General features: G+C 38.9%; 1 protein-coding gene across 1 annotated transcript; it reads right to left on the bottom strand.

Annotated features, from left to right (window-relative positions):
• Positions 1-6,524: 6,524 nt before the first annotated feature.
• LOC136278075 (uncharacterized) lies at positions 6,525-16,828 on the bottom strand. Its single transcript, XM_066161276.1, has 6 exons — positions 16,115-16,828; positions 13,512-13,570; positions 12,725-12,860; positions 12,502-12,654; positions 11,386-11,510; positions 6,525-7,407 (listed from the first exon to the last, which is right to left on the bottom strand). The coding sequence occupies exons 1-6, from the start codon at positions 16,826-16,828 to the stop codon at positions 7,356-7,358; spliced, it is 1,239 nt and encodes a 412-aa protein (XP_066017373.1). The 3' UTR covers positions 6,525-7,355.
• Between the last annotated feature and the right edge of the window lie 949 nt (positions 16,829-17,777).

Raw genomic sequence — 17,777 nt, 5'->3', positions numbered from 1 at the left:
TTCTTCGGGGTTTGCTGAGGGCACTTAAGCTGGGATTATTTTCGCTAGGAATTGCGGTGAAATTAACCGCGAAGCGAATCATAAAAGTGTTTAAAGTGGCAAAGTATTGGAAATTTTTCTTCGTGGTAGGTTCCTTTCAATTATGAATGTCCTGAAGGGAGCCTCAGGCTTTGCCAAGGAAGTGATCAGCCACAGTGTGGCTGATAAAAAGGATGGCGAATCGTTAACTTCGTTTTCGTAAATTACGTTGGGCGCAGTTATAACAGATCTCTGGGGTGAAAAAGTCGAGCATGTGAAACGTGAACCACGAAACGATCACAAGGCTACGTACTTAAGGTTACTTCCCACCTTTGCGAGTGCTCTTCAAGAAAAAACTCGTACGTACGCTAGTTTCACTAAAATCCTAGCAAACTACATATCAGAAGAAAGCTTAATAACTGCAGATTATCACAAAAATATAATTTAAGCGATTTCTCTTTTAAGGAAGTGTCAGGAGCCGGTGAGGCGTGAAACAACAGAAGATTCTTCTATTGAATTTATCGGGTATTGGATGCCGCAGCACGAGCAAAGTCGGTGCACAGACTTATTCACAAGGCATCAATCACCAATAGGATGTCAGGCTTTTTCGATATTCTGATTGGTTGTCTAGATATCGGCATCTAAATTTGGAGTAACAAAAAATATGCGAGTCGTGTTGCGTAAATGGACGCCACGGTACAAATATAAAAATTTCCTGACTCACTTCCGTTTGTCATTATTCCCAGGATGTTTTAGCGAAAATCTGACGACCATCAGTCTCAGTCAAATCTTTATACCCTATAAATTTGCTCTAAGTGGTTGTATTCCTCCCAAAATCAAATGCGAGATTTTAGCTCATAATGGTTCGCAAACAACTCGCGCGCCAGGAGATTATCACGCCTCCTGAAACCGCAAACCAACTAGGACAACGGGACCTCTTGGCGTCAATGACGATTGATCAAGATTTCCCGGAAAAAGTAACCCATTGCAGACATGTTTTTTTTTTTTTTTTTTTTTAATCTCGATCGCTCAGCGGAGCGTGGAGGAAGACGGCACAATAATGAGCAAAGTTACCAAGGGCAAAGAAAAAACCTGTAGCAAAAATGGAAAAACCGGAAAATGTGCTGAGGAGCAAGACAACGAATCGACATACAGCTTTCAAAATTACGATTCGAGACGATTATTAATGTTTTTGTATCAAGGCTGGTACTTGCTTTAACATCATGTTTGGCAAATCTTTGTTTGACGGCGGCTTCTCTGTTCGAAATCTGGGCGCCAGCGTGGAGCTCTGCTAAACCAGTCGCTTTCACAGAGAAATTTTTGGTACTCTTTCTTTCTTCTTTGGGCCTGTTTTCTTTTCTTTTGTTTCCTTTTTTTCTCCAAGGACTTTCTTCCGCTTTTGATTTTTCCACGAGCAAAGATTTCCTCGTGTCAATTGTAAAGTGTGCGATGTAAACAAAATATGGAAAAACGTGAAAATCGAGCTCCAACACGAGCGGTTGCCGCGAAAATTTCCCCAGGGGATTCACCCGGGTAGCCTGCAGAGTTAAAGTTAAAGTGCCTGTGGCACGAATTTTTTTTTTTGCGTAAGCATTTAGCTGATCATCTGTACAAACCAATTCCGACAGAAGAAAAAATTTTAAAAACTTAAAATTTAGTTTTTTCGGGCGCTAAAGTGCTCTTATTTTGTCTTAAAAGTGTCCAGCGGACTGGTAACGAATTAGCAGTTAATGACGTAGAAATCTGTGAAAACTCTCAGTTGACACTTACAAATCTCTCACATCTCTTGTAATTTTGTATCAGTCAGTGTTAAAATACTCTTAAAATAATATCCGATAGCTATGTATACCTACCTTTAGCAAGCTCTACCGCGAGTTGTGATACTCAAGTATATATCTCAAGCGATTCTCACTGATCACCGGTTTATACTAGCGTTTTTTATGATGAATTCCCTGATCGGTTTTATTGAGTTTAATAAAGCATTTATTGAGTAGTAAAGAAGAAATGGAAGTTGCGAGTACGGTTCAGCCCTACGAAGGAGAACCGCGTAGATCAAACGAAGATTTCGACGAAGACTGATAAAAACAGTTTCTCGCCTGCAGTGTTCAGGTCAAGATAAGAGCAAAAAATGCCGGTTACTGAATATTTAGTTTGTTGCGTTTGTGTTTTGTCTTCTATGGCGAAATCTATGTTAAGAACAATTTTTATTTTCCTTCTCTTGAATAAAGTATTGTATTGTATTGTATTGTATTGTAAGAATGGGAAGCTGTGTTCGTTTCTGTTACCATAACATTATATTCCTTCGCACTATGTGAGGCGAAGGTTCCCCTCGATCAGTGCTGTAGAGTTTCGTTGCTGTGAAATTTCCTTGGTAATCAGCTGTATCACGAGGCAAGATGATTTTTCAACGAGCAGTCATCGGGCAGTTTCACTGCAAGTTGTTCCTTTTCTCAGATATGGCAAAGGCAGAAGCTATCTTCGCGGTCGTCGAGCCGGCCAAACCGAACGGAAAACGAGTGAGTTTACGGTCATCTGATTCAAGTTCATCTCAAATAGGTATTTTAATAAAGAAATATATTCTTTAGTTTAAGTGCAGCAATGCCATGAGACCCATTCCGCTCAAAGATGATAACTGATATCACTATTGTGAATGATTATTTCGTATGCATCGACTTTCACACGGCACTTGGATTCACTGTCACATTTGTGTTTCTTTATTTATCTCGTCGCAGTGCAGTTATCACAATGACATTGCTACTTTTAGTTTCATGAGGGCAGGGAGTTGATGGCTCGTGGGATGGATTTTCGGAATCCTAGGTTAGAAGAATACACAGCCCCTTCGAGCCTGTGTTTATGCCGGTATCCGCCAAAGTTGTCGCACTTTTCACGCAACGGGATATTGGTCAGGAAAGCTCAGGAAAGGGCTCGAACTTCATTACAAATGATGCATTTCTGTTATTAAAATACGATAGAAACTTTTTCTTACAATGAGAAAAGCGCAAATTTAGTCATGTGGAAAGACAAGGAGTATGAGTACATCTCAAGCGCGTGAAATAAACAACAATAAGAAGCTCACCATTCTTCACCCGGGAAATGTTAGCCGAAAAAATTTTTGAACAATTGTGTACGGTGCGAGAACAGGCCCTAATCAGCATTCTTTTTAGCTGAATTCTTTGGTTATCATCCCCTTAATTGACTAGTGGTATATGTTCGTAGCAGGCGTCTTCTAAGTCGGTAGGGAGCATAAGGCCGGCGACATTGAAGAGTAAAATCTCCTCGATGTCCAAAACGCGTCTATTTTGGCCATACAGCTACATCCTTTGGAATTTAGTGTATAGAAATACCCTGTATATGTGTATTATTTTTGTAGATAACATAATTTGACACTCTGGCTACGCAATACGCCCGTCCTTTCTTCTAGTTTTCTATTTAACAGCTATGTGACATGATCGTTTTGGTCGCGCGCTAATGGAGACACTTTTTGGCCGCTAAATCTCACTCAGTTTCAATGCACAAAAATGTGGTCAAGGAGAACTCACTAGGTGCTAAGGTCGATTATTTCTAATTTTAAATACAGCTATCAGCCAGATAATGCAAAACCAAATTTAGTGTCATGGCACTTTAAGGATATAGGGAAAGGTTATTGGCGATTTTTGGTAAAGTGTAACAAGACGACGATATTCGATTAGCGTCGCGCTCACGAAACTAGAGTTCAAAGTCCACGTGGTTTCTGCTTTCATTTGTAAACAGTGCTACGGTCGTTGACAAAAGTTGAACCATTTGCTGCAGAATCTCGAGGTTTTTACAGATTTCTTTAAGAGATAGTTACGCTGCAAGCGTGAAGAGCGACTCTTCTCTCAGTCGAAAGAATCGCCGCAAGAAACAACTAGCTTTAATATTTAAGATCTTCGCAGCACCGTTCGCAAAGAGACCGAAAGTTGAAGGCGAACAATCCTCTTGGCCTAAGTATATTGAGATAGTGCACAATAAATATAGTAATGGGTTTCTTCTATAGTGTGCAGTGTCTGAACAGGCCTTAATCAGCATTCTTTTAGCTGAATTCTTTAGTTATCTTCCCCTGAATTGACTAGTGGTATGTGTTTGTAGCAGGCGTCTTCGAAGCCGGTACAGAGCATGAGGCCGACGACATTGAAGAGTAAAATCTCCTTGATGTCGACGATCGAGACGCGTCCATTTTGGCCATACAGCTACATCCTTTGGAAAGTAGTGAATAGGAATACCCGTTATATGTGTATTATTCTTGTAGCTAACATCATTTGGCGCTCCAGCCACGTAATACCCTCGTCTTTTCTTCTAGATTTCTCCTTTCTCCACCATAGTTACCGACGTGTCTTCATCACTGTTTTCTACGTCACCGCTATGTAACACATGATCGTTTTGACCGCGCGCTTTATGGGGACACTTATTGGCCGCCAAATCGTAGTTTCAATGCACAAAAGAATGGTCAAGGAGAACTCGCTAAGGTCGATTACTTCTATTTTTGAATATGTAATTACATGGTCAATGCCATGTTCAACCTTCAGTCTATAAAAACAATGAAGTGCTCTATTTATGGGAAAAGAACTTCGTCCGTACATAGAGGAATTGTTAGTCTCAATCATTCGTCACGCAGAGAGTAGTTAGCGAGAAATTTGGCTGTTTAGAATCTAATTACTGCAAAAAACAAAAACAAAAAAAAGAAAATTTTGTGTCTAGAAGTCGGGTAGAAGCATGAAAGTCATCTGACGTTTATGACGCGCACGTGAAGAAAAAGTAATCGAGGAACATTTCAATAAACACTTGGTATCAGCCCGAGTCGCGTCTACCACGTGCAGAATATGTGAAGCATGTGGGACAAAGAAAAAAACGCTGAGTTCTCATGAAGAATCGAACCTTAGACCTTTGGATTCCGCGCTCCCATGCTCTGCCACTGAGCCACAGGGACCCTTCGGTGAGCGAGGTTCATTACGAAGTTCATGACACGCGTCCTACATACTGCTAGTAGATCACGTTTTTGTTCAAAATAGGCCGTCTTCCTGATGCTCTCAAAAGATTATTTTCGTTTTCGGGTAGCGATCATTAATATCGCTATTACCCCAGACATTGCAATTCCTTTTATACATTGCCTCGCAGTACAAATACGGAGCCCAGTTAGTGCCATCTCGTATTTCTCCCTAAACTTTTTTTCAAGACCTCAACATTCCGGTGTCCTTGCAGATTTGAACCCCCCCCAACAAAACTGAGTGAAAGCATCATCCTAATCGTTTTAGTAGAAATAGATAATACTTTGCGTTCCAGTGCGTACTAAAGTATGTTTCTAATTCAAAACATGCGTATCGCCAATGTATACGAACTGACAGCTGGGAATGAACGTCAGATGTTTCTTTTGACCAAGGAAAAATGCGCAAGCATTTAGATTAATGTTTGGAGAAAGGTCGTTTTTGAACCTTTTCCGCAATAGTCCAACACCGCTAGATTCAATAAGAGACAAACTTGTGGCACTTATTTATTTTGTTATTGTTCAATGCCCGAGTGTTGGAACAACATGGTACAGTTGTGCGAGGAATGGTTGCACATGAGCTGCGAGGGATTTAAGACTGCCCCGGAGGGCGAGTGGCTCTGCATTGTCTGCCGACCGCCAGACGTCTTCGTAAAGGTGTTGCTTCGAGACCCTCAACGGTTAATGATCGTTAAAATTAGAAAATAAGATTGAGTTCGATATAATAGTCTCCACTTTTGTTAAGAAGTAGAAATTAATGCTGATTTAGTATTGAAAATAAGCTGAGAGTAGGCTATCGTAGGCTTTACGAACGACTTGTAGCAGGAGAAGTTACTTCGTTCTTGTTCAGAAAGTGTTTAATGTTATTTCATTAGAAAATCAGACTGAGTTATTTTTTTAGACTGAACGCAATAGTCTCCACTGTTATGACGTTTCGTTGATTCGCATCAGAAGAAGCAAAGATTTATTTTAACAAATTCAATAGTTCGAATGCAGTAGTTTGTTCGCATCTAATTCTTGCGTATACTGTACGACTCGCTTTAATAAATGCGGCAGAATTGGAACGAAATAGCTGTTTTTTTTTTACTTTTATTGAGGAATGTTGTGTTATGATTGAAAAGAACATCGATGAAAAGCTTGCAAATAGAATTAGTTACCAAATATGACACAAACGATGCTTAAAAGGAAATTTTTGTAGGGGGTTCAAATCTGCGAAGGGGGGTCCATATCCGCTGGCGGATTTGGACCGGCGGGGTCGAAATCCGCTGTGACACCGGTACGACTTCAACATTCCCGCATGACTTTAATTTTCTAAGACGACTTTCATTTTTCGGCGCGACATTAATATTCCGGCACTACTTTTTCATGGCTAGACCTTTAACTTTTTCCACCGGAAGACTCAACACAAGAATTAAAGCGGCAGGTCACCGCCAGTCGATTGCAATGTAGTGATTGTAACACTGCTTGGTAAAAACTATGAATAAATTTTCAACTAGGCAAAGTTTAATTGTATAAGTTTACTCCATCAAATTATGCTTAGTGTGCTTGTTTTGCACTCAGTTGCTAGAAAATAGTTAGTTTTCAATTGAGGATAAAATATTTGCGTTTACGTGGGTTAGACTGGTTCCCTGTATCGCCAATGAAATGAGAAGAAGTAAATTTAGACATCACGTGGCCAACTCGCTCGTCCACATCTGCATGATTGGCTCATTTTCTTGTTTAAAACTATTCCTACTGACTAGAGTAATCGCTTTGGCTTCGCTTACTTTTTAACCGCCGCAAAACTGCTTCACTTATGGCCTTGTGTGTTAACACGAAAACAATTTGACTGTTTACGTTCCACCAAAGCCTATTGTCCATAAAATTTGGACAAGATGACATTCAATCTTAAGGTAGACATTTGTAGGTACTGTTGAATAACAGACCGGAGAAAGTCTCGCTTATGGGTCAGAGATCCTGATATTTATTTTTTATCCCATATATTTCTTTGTAATCGTTTCCCCGCCATGTTTAAAGGCCTAGAGAGGTGAAGTATGATCGATGTCTCGGATTTCTGGCTATGGAGACGCTACGGTGAGCGAGGTCCATTACGAAGTTCATATGACACATATACTGCTAGGATATAGACTCCACGGTGAGCGATTTCCATCACAAGGTTCATATGACATTCATACTGCTAGTATAGAGACACTACGGTGAACGAGGTCCATTACGAATTTCATATGACATTCATAATGCTAGGATAGAGACTAAAGTGATCGAGGTCCATTATGAAGTTCATATGCCATGCATACTACTAGGCTAGAGACTCTACGGTGAGCGAGGTCCATTATGAAGTTCATATGACACGCGTGCTGCATACTGCTAGGATCAGCAATGTCGATAGCGTCCTGTTTGAAAAACAAAATGTCTTGTTATACCGCTAACCCCACTGACACAGCACCACAGTTTCTTTATAAATTTATCCCCTTCACTTAATTCCATGTTCTCCGAGTGAAAAAGTTAACAAATGCTACCGATGTTGTCGTCTTGCAAACCAAGACAGAAAAGGGAAAATCTTAACATTAAACTAGAGATTAACCAATGTACTATTGACCGAGTTAAAGAGTCTATGCTTTTAAGTGTTATTCTATACAAAAAAACCGCACATTACTAATATCGCTTGGGAAAGTTTTCAAATCCTCTGGTATAATCTATAAAGCTATGGGCCCAGTTGTTCAAAGGCCAATTAGTGCAAGCCCAGGGTTAAATTTTAATGCAGGTTTATTTATTTTTTCCAAAACCTTTTAAAAAAATTTTCCCTATTCTTGTTTAGAACATCCAATGATCAAATTGCAAGCAAAAATATTTGAACTGGATTTTCTTTTAAAGCTTTCAGACCTGAAATCAAAATTCCACGCTAACCCTGGGTTATCTTAACCCAGATTTGAACAACCCGGGCCATGTCTCTGCCTTCCTACTTCAACTTTATGTACCCTGTACTATAGTCTTGTTTATCCCTACTTACTTTACTGCATTACGACATGGGACTCCACTTATCCATCCACCTTGAAACGTATTGTCTTACTCCAGAAAAAGGTGATACGAATCATATCAAGAAGTATTCTTTAACGCTCATACTGAACCTATATTTAAGCAGTCGAAAATTCTCAATCTATAGAGTATATATCGATTTAAAATAGGAAAGATCATGTTTTTTTTTCAAGATAGGCCATCTTCCTAATGCTCTTAAAAGATTATTTTTGTTTTCGAGTAGCATTCATTGATATTGCTATGACACCAGACAATGCAATTCCTTTTACATACCCTCGCCGAATAAATATCAAATAGTTTGCGTTGTTTCAAAGGACTTGAGTTTTCCATTTTTCTGAATATTAAAATATAAAATGTTGGCACACTTTCCCTGTTTAAGTCTAAACTGCAAACATAACTCCTTGTCTCCCTTCTTATTCTTCTTCATTTGCTTATTTTCATTTTTTTAATTATTTTTTCTTACTTTTCTTACGCTACTTAAGTATATGTTTGTTCGAGTACCTGCTATTGTTATTGTTGTTTTATTTTGTACCTTAATCACGCCATAAAACTGATACCTCGCTTTTGTAAAATATAAGGAGCCTGTAGCTCGCATAGGCCTCTTGGCTTCCCTACGGGTTTCCTTGTCTCATGCTAAATCTTCAGCTACATTATACTAACGTATATGTAATTCCTTTTTTAGCTCATTCATGCTGAAAGACTTAAACAGGATTTCGATATTCGGTTTACGTGCTCCGAACATCGAAATCCTGTTTAAGTCTTTAAATTTAGCTTATATCTCTAGACTTTTGACAGTCGATCTGAGACTTGGAAATCAACCCCGAATCACTTATTTGAAAAGTTTGGCGGTCTCAACTTTCTCCTTCATTGTAATTATGACAATAAGCTTTTAGCGAAATTCAGCCTTCCACTTTTTTACAGGCAAATCCTGATGAACTTTCTTGAACTAAAGACCCTGTACAGACCCAACTACTTGTCAGACCTGCTTTTGTTTAACAACAAGGAAATTAAAATCGACGGCAATTCAATATTCTACTCAAATTGGTCAGAAAAGGCGGTCTTAACCATTTTAGGATCTTCACGATTGCAATGGAAAGTTCTTATCATTTCAAACATTCCAACAAAGATATAACACCAAATGTAATTTTTTAAATTATCTTCAAGTTTTTTCAGCGATACCAAAATATCTACTTGAGAAGGCGAGAACCGTATCTCCCATCGACATGCATAATTTCTCAGGTAGCACTTACTACAAACTCTCTGACTCCATTGTCATAGATTTAACGAAAATGAATTGCAAAGATTACTACTTGCTGTACGTTAATGCGACCAAAATCGAACCCACCGGTCTAAAGAAATGGCAAAAAGATCTTAACCTGAAAATTTTTTATTAGAACCTTGCCTTCACTTAGATAAGCAAAACATGCAAAGAAAATAAACTTAGAGAATTTAACTACAAATTACTCCATAGAATAATAGTCACCAGGAAAGAGTTATATGCCTATGCAATTGAAACAGACAGTAAATGTCTTTATTGGAATGAATCCGACTACATTCTACATTCCTTTGTTGAATGTGAAGAGGCTAAGTCCTTCTTTGATAAAGTTATTCAGTTCCTGGTTTAACAAAACAAACAATTCGAAATATTCACCAACAGTGGCCGAGAAACTTTTTGGAATGTTGTATAAAGGAAATGACAAATAACTATCTAAATTCAACTATTGCTTACTCTTCGCCAAATACATCTTATATTGTCAAAAACTAAGTTAAAAAAAGTGTGACTTCAATGAATTTAATAAGAAATTACTCCTTAAACTTCGCGTTGAAAATTTACTATAATTTGTACAGTATTACAGGTGAATGCTTCTCTAGCCTTAAACCAATAGTGTAAATAGCACCAATTAAATAGTGTGAACAGAGTAAATAATATCCTATAACAATGTTTCATAAGTAATTTAACCAATCAATCTTTTGTTTTAGTAAGGAATTAAGTTAAGCAATTGTAAGTACAAGAAAACAAATTTATAGACGTAAGTACAATTAATTTTTTTTTGCGTATGTGTATCAAGCAAATACCATGTAAGTAATGGAAATTTTCCCATTGGTAGTGTAAATGTAAGTAACCATTCCTTTTGTAAATAGTGTATCTTAAGTGCGTTTCTATTTGTAGTATTTTTTGTGAGTAGTATCATTTGTAACTGATCTGTGTAGAATAAAGTTCATTAACCCTTTAACTCCCAGATCAAATTTTTAATTTCTCCTTACTGTCAACCATACAATTCTTATAATGTTAGTTCAGAGAATTTAGTATTGGATCAACTTATTATCCCCAAATTGATATTTTTCTTTATTCTCATCACTTATCTGGTTGATATTGTATTGATATTGTGAGGAGAAATTTTGTCTTGGTCACTCATGGGAGTTAAAGGGTTAATAATAACAATAATAAAAAAGATAAATCCAATGTATGAACTTTGTTTAATATCTATCAGTGTGGGTTTATTCTAGGGACAAATATAATACACCATATGATTACAGTTTAATAGGGCATCTGTTTCATTTTAATAAATATTGCCCCCTACCATCAATGACCCAAAATTGCTTTTGCAACTTAACTTTGTTTAATATCTATCAGTGCGGGTTTATTCTAGGGAAAAATATAATACACCATATGATTACAGTTTAATAGGGCATCTGTTTCATTTTAATAAATATTGCCCCCTACCATCAATGACCCAAAATTGCTTTTGCAACTTAACTTTGTTTAATATCTATCAGTGCGGGTTTATTCTAGGGAAAAATATAATACACCATATGATTACAGTTTAATAAGGCATCTGTTTCATTTTGATAAATATTGCCCTCTACCATCAATGACCCAATATTGCTTTTGCATTTCCGCCTTTAGGTGACTCGGCCAATTTTACAGAATGTTCCAACAAATAAAAAGATTATGTGCTTCTTATTGGCTGAAAATAAGTGCATTCTCATGTAACACAAGTGCAAAGTTGTAACACAAGTGCAAAATTTCTTCTATCTTGACTTTCAGTGATACTTTTTTCATGTACATTATTAACAAGTAATAGCATGATTTCTTTTGCAATTTGGTGTAATATGCATTGGTAAATTTTTCAAAATTTCAAATTGCACTTGCCATATGGGCTTGTGCAATTTTGTTGTCTTTGGAAAATTTACTTGTGCCTATGTTAATACCAAATTGTACTCAAAATAATGTTATTACCTATACTAAGTTTTATGATCATCCCAAATCAGTTAGTCAGCTTAACCAACAAAAAAATTTGTATCTACCAACCTAATTTGAATCAATCACATACTTGTTTCTTTTGGCAAATGTTTTGGCCAAAGATGTGTTTGTGGCAAATATAATAATAGAATCACAATGACATCTGTCACCATGTTTCCCATCAGCATGAAGGATGGAGCAGATGATACTTGTAACCTAAGTAGGCCATTAAACATTATGGTAAAATCACTGTCAGTATCATGAATTTGCAAATTCAAAAGATGTATCAAAATGAAAGTTTATCTGTCATGTCGAACATGTCTACAATTCAACAGCTTTTTCTCTTTTAGTAATTTGTTTCTTTGTTTGTTTCACATATGCATACAATGTACAACGTACACTGAATTATGACAAAAAATTGATATTATACATATATAACAGTATAAAAAACAAAACACATCACAGCATGAAATTTAATTGTACAAAACATAGGATATGTACAAGAGGAGTTATAGTGAAGACCAGGTGCCTTTGCTCAAACTGTAAACAGAGTTACACTATGATCACCTGACTGTAGATCAATTTATCTCACCCCTTAGGAATGTTATGCAGAACTGAAACTTGAAATTTTTCATTTAGTCCAACAAAATATGACACCATTGTTCTGAGAACAACCTACAATCGCGGCAACATGATTTACATGTCAGACAAATCAATCTTTCAGGGTTTCTGACAACAAAAAATAAGCTCTCAGTAAATAATGCAGTGTTCCACATTTTTGCCCTAACTGAGAAAAACAGCTCCAGTCAATAATTTTTTTATTGTTCTTAGGAGGTACCACTGATATGTGCATTCAAGTAGAAGGAAGCTACTAACAGCAAAAGCAACATGGTAACCCTTCATGGGAGGTGTCATTTATGCCCAAGATCAAACAAAGTTAACCCTTTAACCCTTGGAGGGGACCAATAAAGACCAACTTTCTCCAAACAGTATCACCCCTGATTCAAATATTAAGCTCATGAGAATGGAGGAAATGAGCACCAATGGGCCATTTTACAGTTGTGTACTTAGTTGCCAGGACTTTGATTTGGAGTGAGGCTCTTGATTGATACAATAATTCTCCATGTCTTCAACTTAGGAAATGAATACAGATCAGTATGGAGAATAAAGATACTGATATTTGGGTCTAAAGGATTCAGTCACTTACCACTATTAACTGAGCTGGTATAGGAAATTTCATTCCGTGCTTCAGCTTCTCACTGATGTATTTCAGTACTATGAGGACAAGGATGCAAACAACCCCAGTGATGACTGATCCCAGTACAGAACAAGTAATATTCTTGAACTTGATTATGTAGGTCTAAAACAAAGAAAATAAAATTTCACAAAAACAAGAAAACAAAAATAAAGAAATATCAAGTTAATCCTACCTGTGCAGCAATCAAATATCCCCAACTGACACAGATAAAACACAATTCACTTTTGGGCACAGAAAAACGTTTGTTAAGAACACGAACCAACAGTAAACAAAAGCCAATGATATGCTTAACAAACCTCTCTGCCACTCTATGACATCACACAAAATCACCCAGGATGGGAAGAAAAACGAAACAGCACAAAATCTCTAGTGCACGCTCCACGTGAAAACTGTGAAACTGTGAAACACAAAACTCCTATGGCCTGATACTACACAGTGCGTTTTACGCAATTAATCCCTTTAAACACATGCTTGTCTAAGTGGGGTAAACTCCCCATCTACGCCCCCTGACACAGACAAAACACAATTCGCTTTTGGGCACAGAGAGAAGTTTATTAAGAATACGAACCAACAGTAAACAAAAGCCAATGATGTGCCTAATAAACCTCTCTGCCACCCTATGACATCACACAAAATCACCCAGGATGGGAGAGAGGGTGGGAAGAAAAACGAAACAGTACAAAATCTCTGGTGCACGCTCCACGTGAAAACCGATGCGAAATGAAACACGAAACTCCTATTGCCTGATACTAGACGGTGTGTGTTGCGCAATTAATCCCTTTAAAAACGTGCTTGTCCAAAGAGGGTAAATTCCCCAAATACGCCCCCTGACACAGATAAACACAATTCACTTTTGGGCACAGAGAAACGGTTGTTAAGAACACGAACCAACAGTAAACAAAAGCCAATGATATGCTTAACAAACCTCTCTGCCACTCTATGACATCACACAAAATCACCCAGGATGGGAAGAAAAACGAAACAGCACAAAATCTCTAGTGCACGCTCCACGTGAAAACTGTCACGAAATGAAACAGAAAACTCCTACGGCCTGATACTAGACAGCGTGTTTTACGCAATTAATCCCGTGCTTGTCCAAGTGGGGTAAACTCCCCATCTACGCCCCCTGACACACACAAAACACAATTCCCTTTTGGGCACAGAGAGAAGTTTATTAAGAATACGAACCAACAGTAAACAAAAGCCAATGATATGCCTAATAAACCTCTCTGCCACCCTATGACATCACACAAAATCACCCAGGATGGGAAGAAAAACGAAACAGCACAAAATTTCTGGTGCACGCTCCACGTGAAAACTGACCCGAAATGAAACACGAAACATATGGCCTGATACTGGACAGTGTGTCTTACGCAATTAATCCCTATCAACACGTGCCTGTCCAAATGGGGTAAATTCCCCAACTACGCCCCCTGACACAGATAAGACACAATTCGCTTTTGGGCACAGAGAGAAGTTTATTGAGAATACGAACCAACAGTAAACAAAAGCCAATGATGTGCTTAATAAACCTCTCTGCCACACTATGACATCACACAAAATCACCCAGGATGGGAGAGAGGGCGAGAAGAAAAACGAAACAGTGCAAAATCGCTCCAAGTGAAAACTGAAGCGAAATGAAACACAAAACTCCTATGGCCTGATATCAGACAGTGCGTGTTACGAAACTAATCCCTTTCAACACGTGCTTTATCCAAATGGGCTAAACTCCCCATCTACGCCCCCTGACACAAATAAAACACAATTCGCTTTTGGGCACACAGAGAGGTTTATTACGAATACGAACCAACAGTAAACAAAAGCCAATGATATGCCTAATAAACCTCTCTGCCACTCTGTCACATCACACAAAATCACCCAGGAAGGGAGAGAAGGTGGGAAGAAAAACGAAACAGTACAAAATCTCTGGTGCACGCCCCACGTGAACACGAACGTGAAATTAAACACGAAACTTCTATGGCCTGATACTAGACAGTGTGTGTTACGCAATTAAACCCTTTCAACACGTGCTTGTCCCAAGAAGGTAGATTCCCCAACTACGCCCTCTGACACAGGTAAAACACAATTCGCTCTCTCACAGCGAGAAGTTTATTAAGAATACGAACCAACAGGGAACAAAAGCCTATGATATGCCTGATAAACCTCTCTGCCACCCAACGGAACGCCCAACAAAGACGGACTGTGCCATATGAAACCACGAAGCACTAGAAAGAACCGCAAAACGAAGCTGATGGGCGAAGGCGAGCTTTGATTAAACACTAAATTCTAAGTAAGCCTTATGCGCATTACTTGCCTAGTCTACGTTTATCTGTATGAGGTCACCTGGTACACCGTGATTAATAAAGGCCCAAGAGTCCGCACCGCGACGTAAAGAATGACCTTGGAAGGACGAAGCATCCGAGAGACCAGCAGTAGAAATCGCCAGACAGAACTCGACGATGAAACGAGTCTGAGTGAGGACAGTGGAACCGTTATGACTGGGTTAAACGAATAAGGCAGACCGAGAACTCGCAGCGTAAGTACTAAAACATGGAACGACCTAAAATTACCTAAAACCACCTACAACCATCTACAACCACCTCAAAAATTTCAACAACCACCTACAACCACTTCAAAAACATCTACAACCACTCGCAAACAATCTAATACCATCTAAAACAAGGCATAAATGTCTAAAATAAGGCGAGACGACAACATGTCACGTACATGAAATACGAGAATCGAATGAAACCTCCACCTCCCCCTGAAATCCTGCTCTCCGTGGTCCCATGTATAATCAACCATCTCACGAAATGAAATGCGAGAGCATGATAAATATTTTACATTAACTCAGTAGTTGATAGAACTTTACAGGCAGACGTTTTGGCTCACGTTTCATTTGATTACGTAATAGTCCAAGGTAGTGTTTTTTTCCATTTACAATCTCAGCACCGGAAATGTAATTGAAGCAAAACGTGAGTCACTATTGCGTAAGTTGCACCACTCGCACAACGGCATGCTGTATGAATGCCAGCACGATGCCGTTCGTGCCAAAAGAAGATCCCGAAGGTACGCACAGTTCGCTTAAAATATTTTTAATGACCATTCTTATTCATACTTTTTCTAGACGTGAGCCAAAACGTCTGCTGGTACCCAGGGTAGAAAAAGCGAAATCTTTATAATTTTATATTTTACTTCATATTTTTGGTAACCTGATAGTTCATTTGGTAAAGTTCTTTAAGTCTTTTGCTACTGAGGGAATATAAAATATAATTAGCATGCTCTCGCATTTCATTTCGTGAGATGGTTGATAAGACATGGACCAGGGAGAGTAAGATTTCAGGGGGAGGTGGAGATTTTGTTCGATTCTCGTATTTTATGTACGTGACATGTTATCGTCTCGCCTTATTTTAGACATTTATGCTTTGTTTTAGATGGTATTAGATTGTTTGCGAGTGGTTGTAGATGTTTTTGAGGTGGTTGTAGGTGGTTTTTTAGGTGGTTTTAGGTGGTTTTAGGTGTTTTTAGGTGGTTTTAGGTCGTTCCATGTTTAAGTACTTACAGAACTCGCAGGAACGAGGCGAATCATACGGTGATATGCAGAGACTGGACATAAAGGAGAGCCGGGCAGACGTACTAAAGGAATATGTAACTTACGCTCCCCGAACTGAAGAGTTTTGGTGCATTTAAAAGTAACAATTAGTCCATGTTGGTTCGTTGCGATATCTCTGCGAGTAAGATGACGCGAAGGATCGACGCACTGACGGGACCGAGTCACTATGTTGGCTAGCGGCGCCATTAACAAGAATGTAAATAAAAAGGCACAAAACAGCGCGCTCGAAAGAGGATCATTCTCGAAATCTAAAACCTTAGAAATATGATAAAAAACATCAGGAGTGACCGGAAGAGCTCTTCGTGGGGTGTGCAGCGCGTTGCGCGCAATGCCACGCAACGTCAGCGAGAGAAGAAAATCCTTATTAAATAGAAATTCAAACCCTGAAAATAAATGCAGCAGTTTAACCCCAGACAAACAGTTACGAATTGCGGGAGGACTAAGCATACGACTAAGAAATTGCACATAAAGGCAAACAGTATCCAACGTAGCTGGCGTGGGTGTGAATCGAAAACACGTACAAAATAACAAAAAGGCTTTAAATTGGGTTCTTAAAATATTAGATGTTCTAGCGCTGTAGGCAGAACGAAGCGTGTACTTCAAATCCTTTCGAATGCAGATAATACTAAGAAATGGACAATAAAAACAAACAAAACGATCCATTGAAAGGACTGTCTAACTGGAAGAAGGTGATGTGCACAGAAACTGCAACCAGTTGATAACGTTAACGCGTTGTAGGAATTGTTCCCTTGAACGCGAAGTCACATTCCAGCGTGAAAGCTTGTCAGCTTCACTGTTCAAGACTCCAAGAAGGTGAACCGCGCGATTCTCAAATTCGCATGCTGCTGCTAAGAAACAGACTTCGGGCAGAGAAGAATTAACAAAAGCATCCCTACATCGGCCCGAGCTCAGCGCAGTGATTGCGACTTCGTTGGCGGTGGGGAAGCACCAATAAAGTCATCGAGATAATTAAATATTTTAAGTCCGCGCCGGTTGAGAATCCAAGTAACTGCAGAAGGGGAGCGTTGACACGCGGCAGAACGGAGGCCCATAGTTAAAACTATGTCAAAGTAAAATTGACCGTTCCATGTATAACCAAGTAAATGATAATCATATGGATAGATGGGGAATTGGTAGTGCGCTTTCCGTAGATCGCGCTTGTATAGCATGCAACCCCAACCGAGTAAAGCAGTCGCCGAGGCAATGGCATCAATAGTGGGATAAATCGATTCCAGAAGCTCTCTGAGAAAGTAACCAGAAGGAATACCATCATAAACTAATGAGCCACAAGGCCAGCTCAAATCGACGATCACTCTTCGTTCGTTAGAGTCACGCTTGACCACCGTGTTGAGAGGAGAAACGGTTTTGAATTTTGGACACCAGTGGCCGTTTTATCATTGTGGACGCTAGTGGCCGATTTATGATTTTGCACACTAGTAGCCCATGTATCATTTTGGACACCAGTGCCTGATAATCGTTTTTGGACAGAAGTGGCCGATTTGGGATTTTGGACACTAGGAGCCGATTTTAGATTTTAGACGCTAGTGGCCTATTTTGGACTCCCGGTAGTGGCCGATTTTTTATTTTTGGAGGATTTTGGATGTTGGGCACT

The sequence above is a fragment of the Pocillopora verrucosa genome, chromosome 14 (genome assembly GCF_036669915.1).
Source record: "Pocillopora verrucosa isolate sample1 chromosome 14, ASM3666991v2, whole genome shotgun sequence".
Taxonomy (NCBI): domain Eukaryota; kingdom Metazoa; phylum Cnidaria; class Anthozoa; order Scleractinia; family Pocilloporidae; genus Pocillopora; species Pocillopora verrucosa.
The sequence above is the reverse complement of the archived record's forward strand: the minus strand, read 5'-3'. Positions and strand labels throughout refer to the sequence as shown.

Bases quoted from the DNA above. Each gene is read 5' to 3' on its own strand.
- LOC136278075 (XM_066161276.1), bottom strand. From the start codon at position 16,828: ATGGATCGTTTTGTTTGTTTTTATTGTCCATTTCTTAGTATTATCTGC. The intron at 13,571-16,114 runs GTAAGTACTTAA...ATTTCGTGACAG, and splicing joins GCCTCGTTCCTGCGAGTTCT to TTTTCACGTGGAGCGTGCAC. The intron at 7,408-11,385 runs GTATGTGATTGA...TTTTTCAAACAG, and splicing joins ACATTTGCCAAAAGAAACAA to GACGCTATCGACATTGCTGA.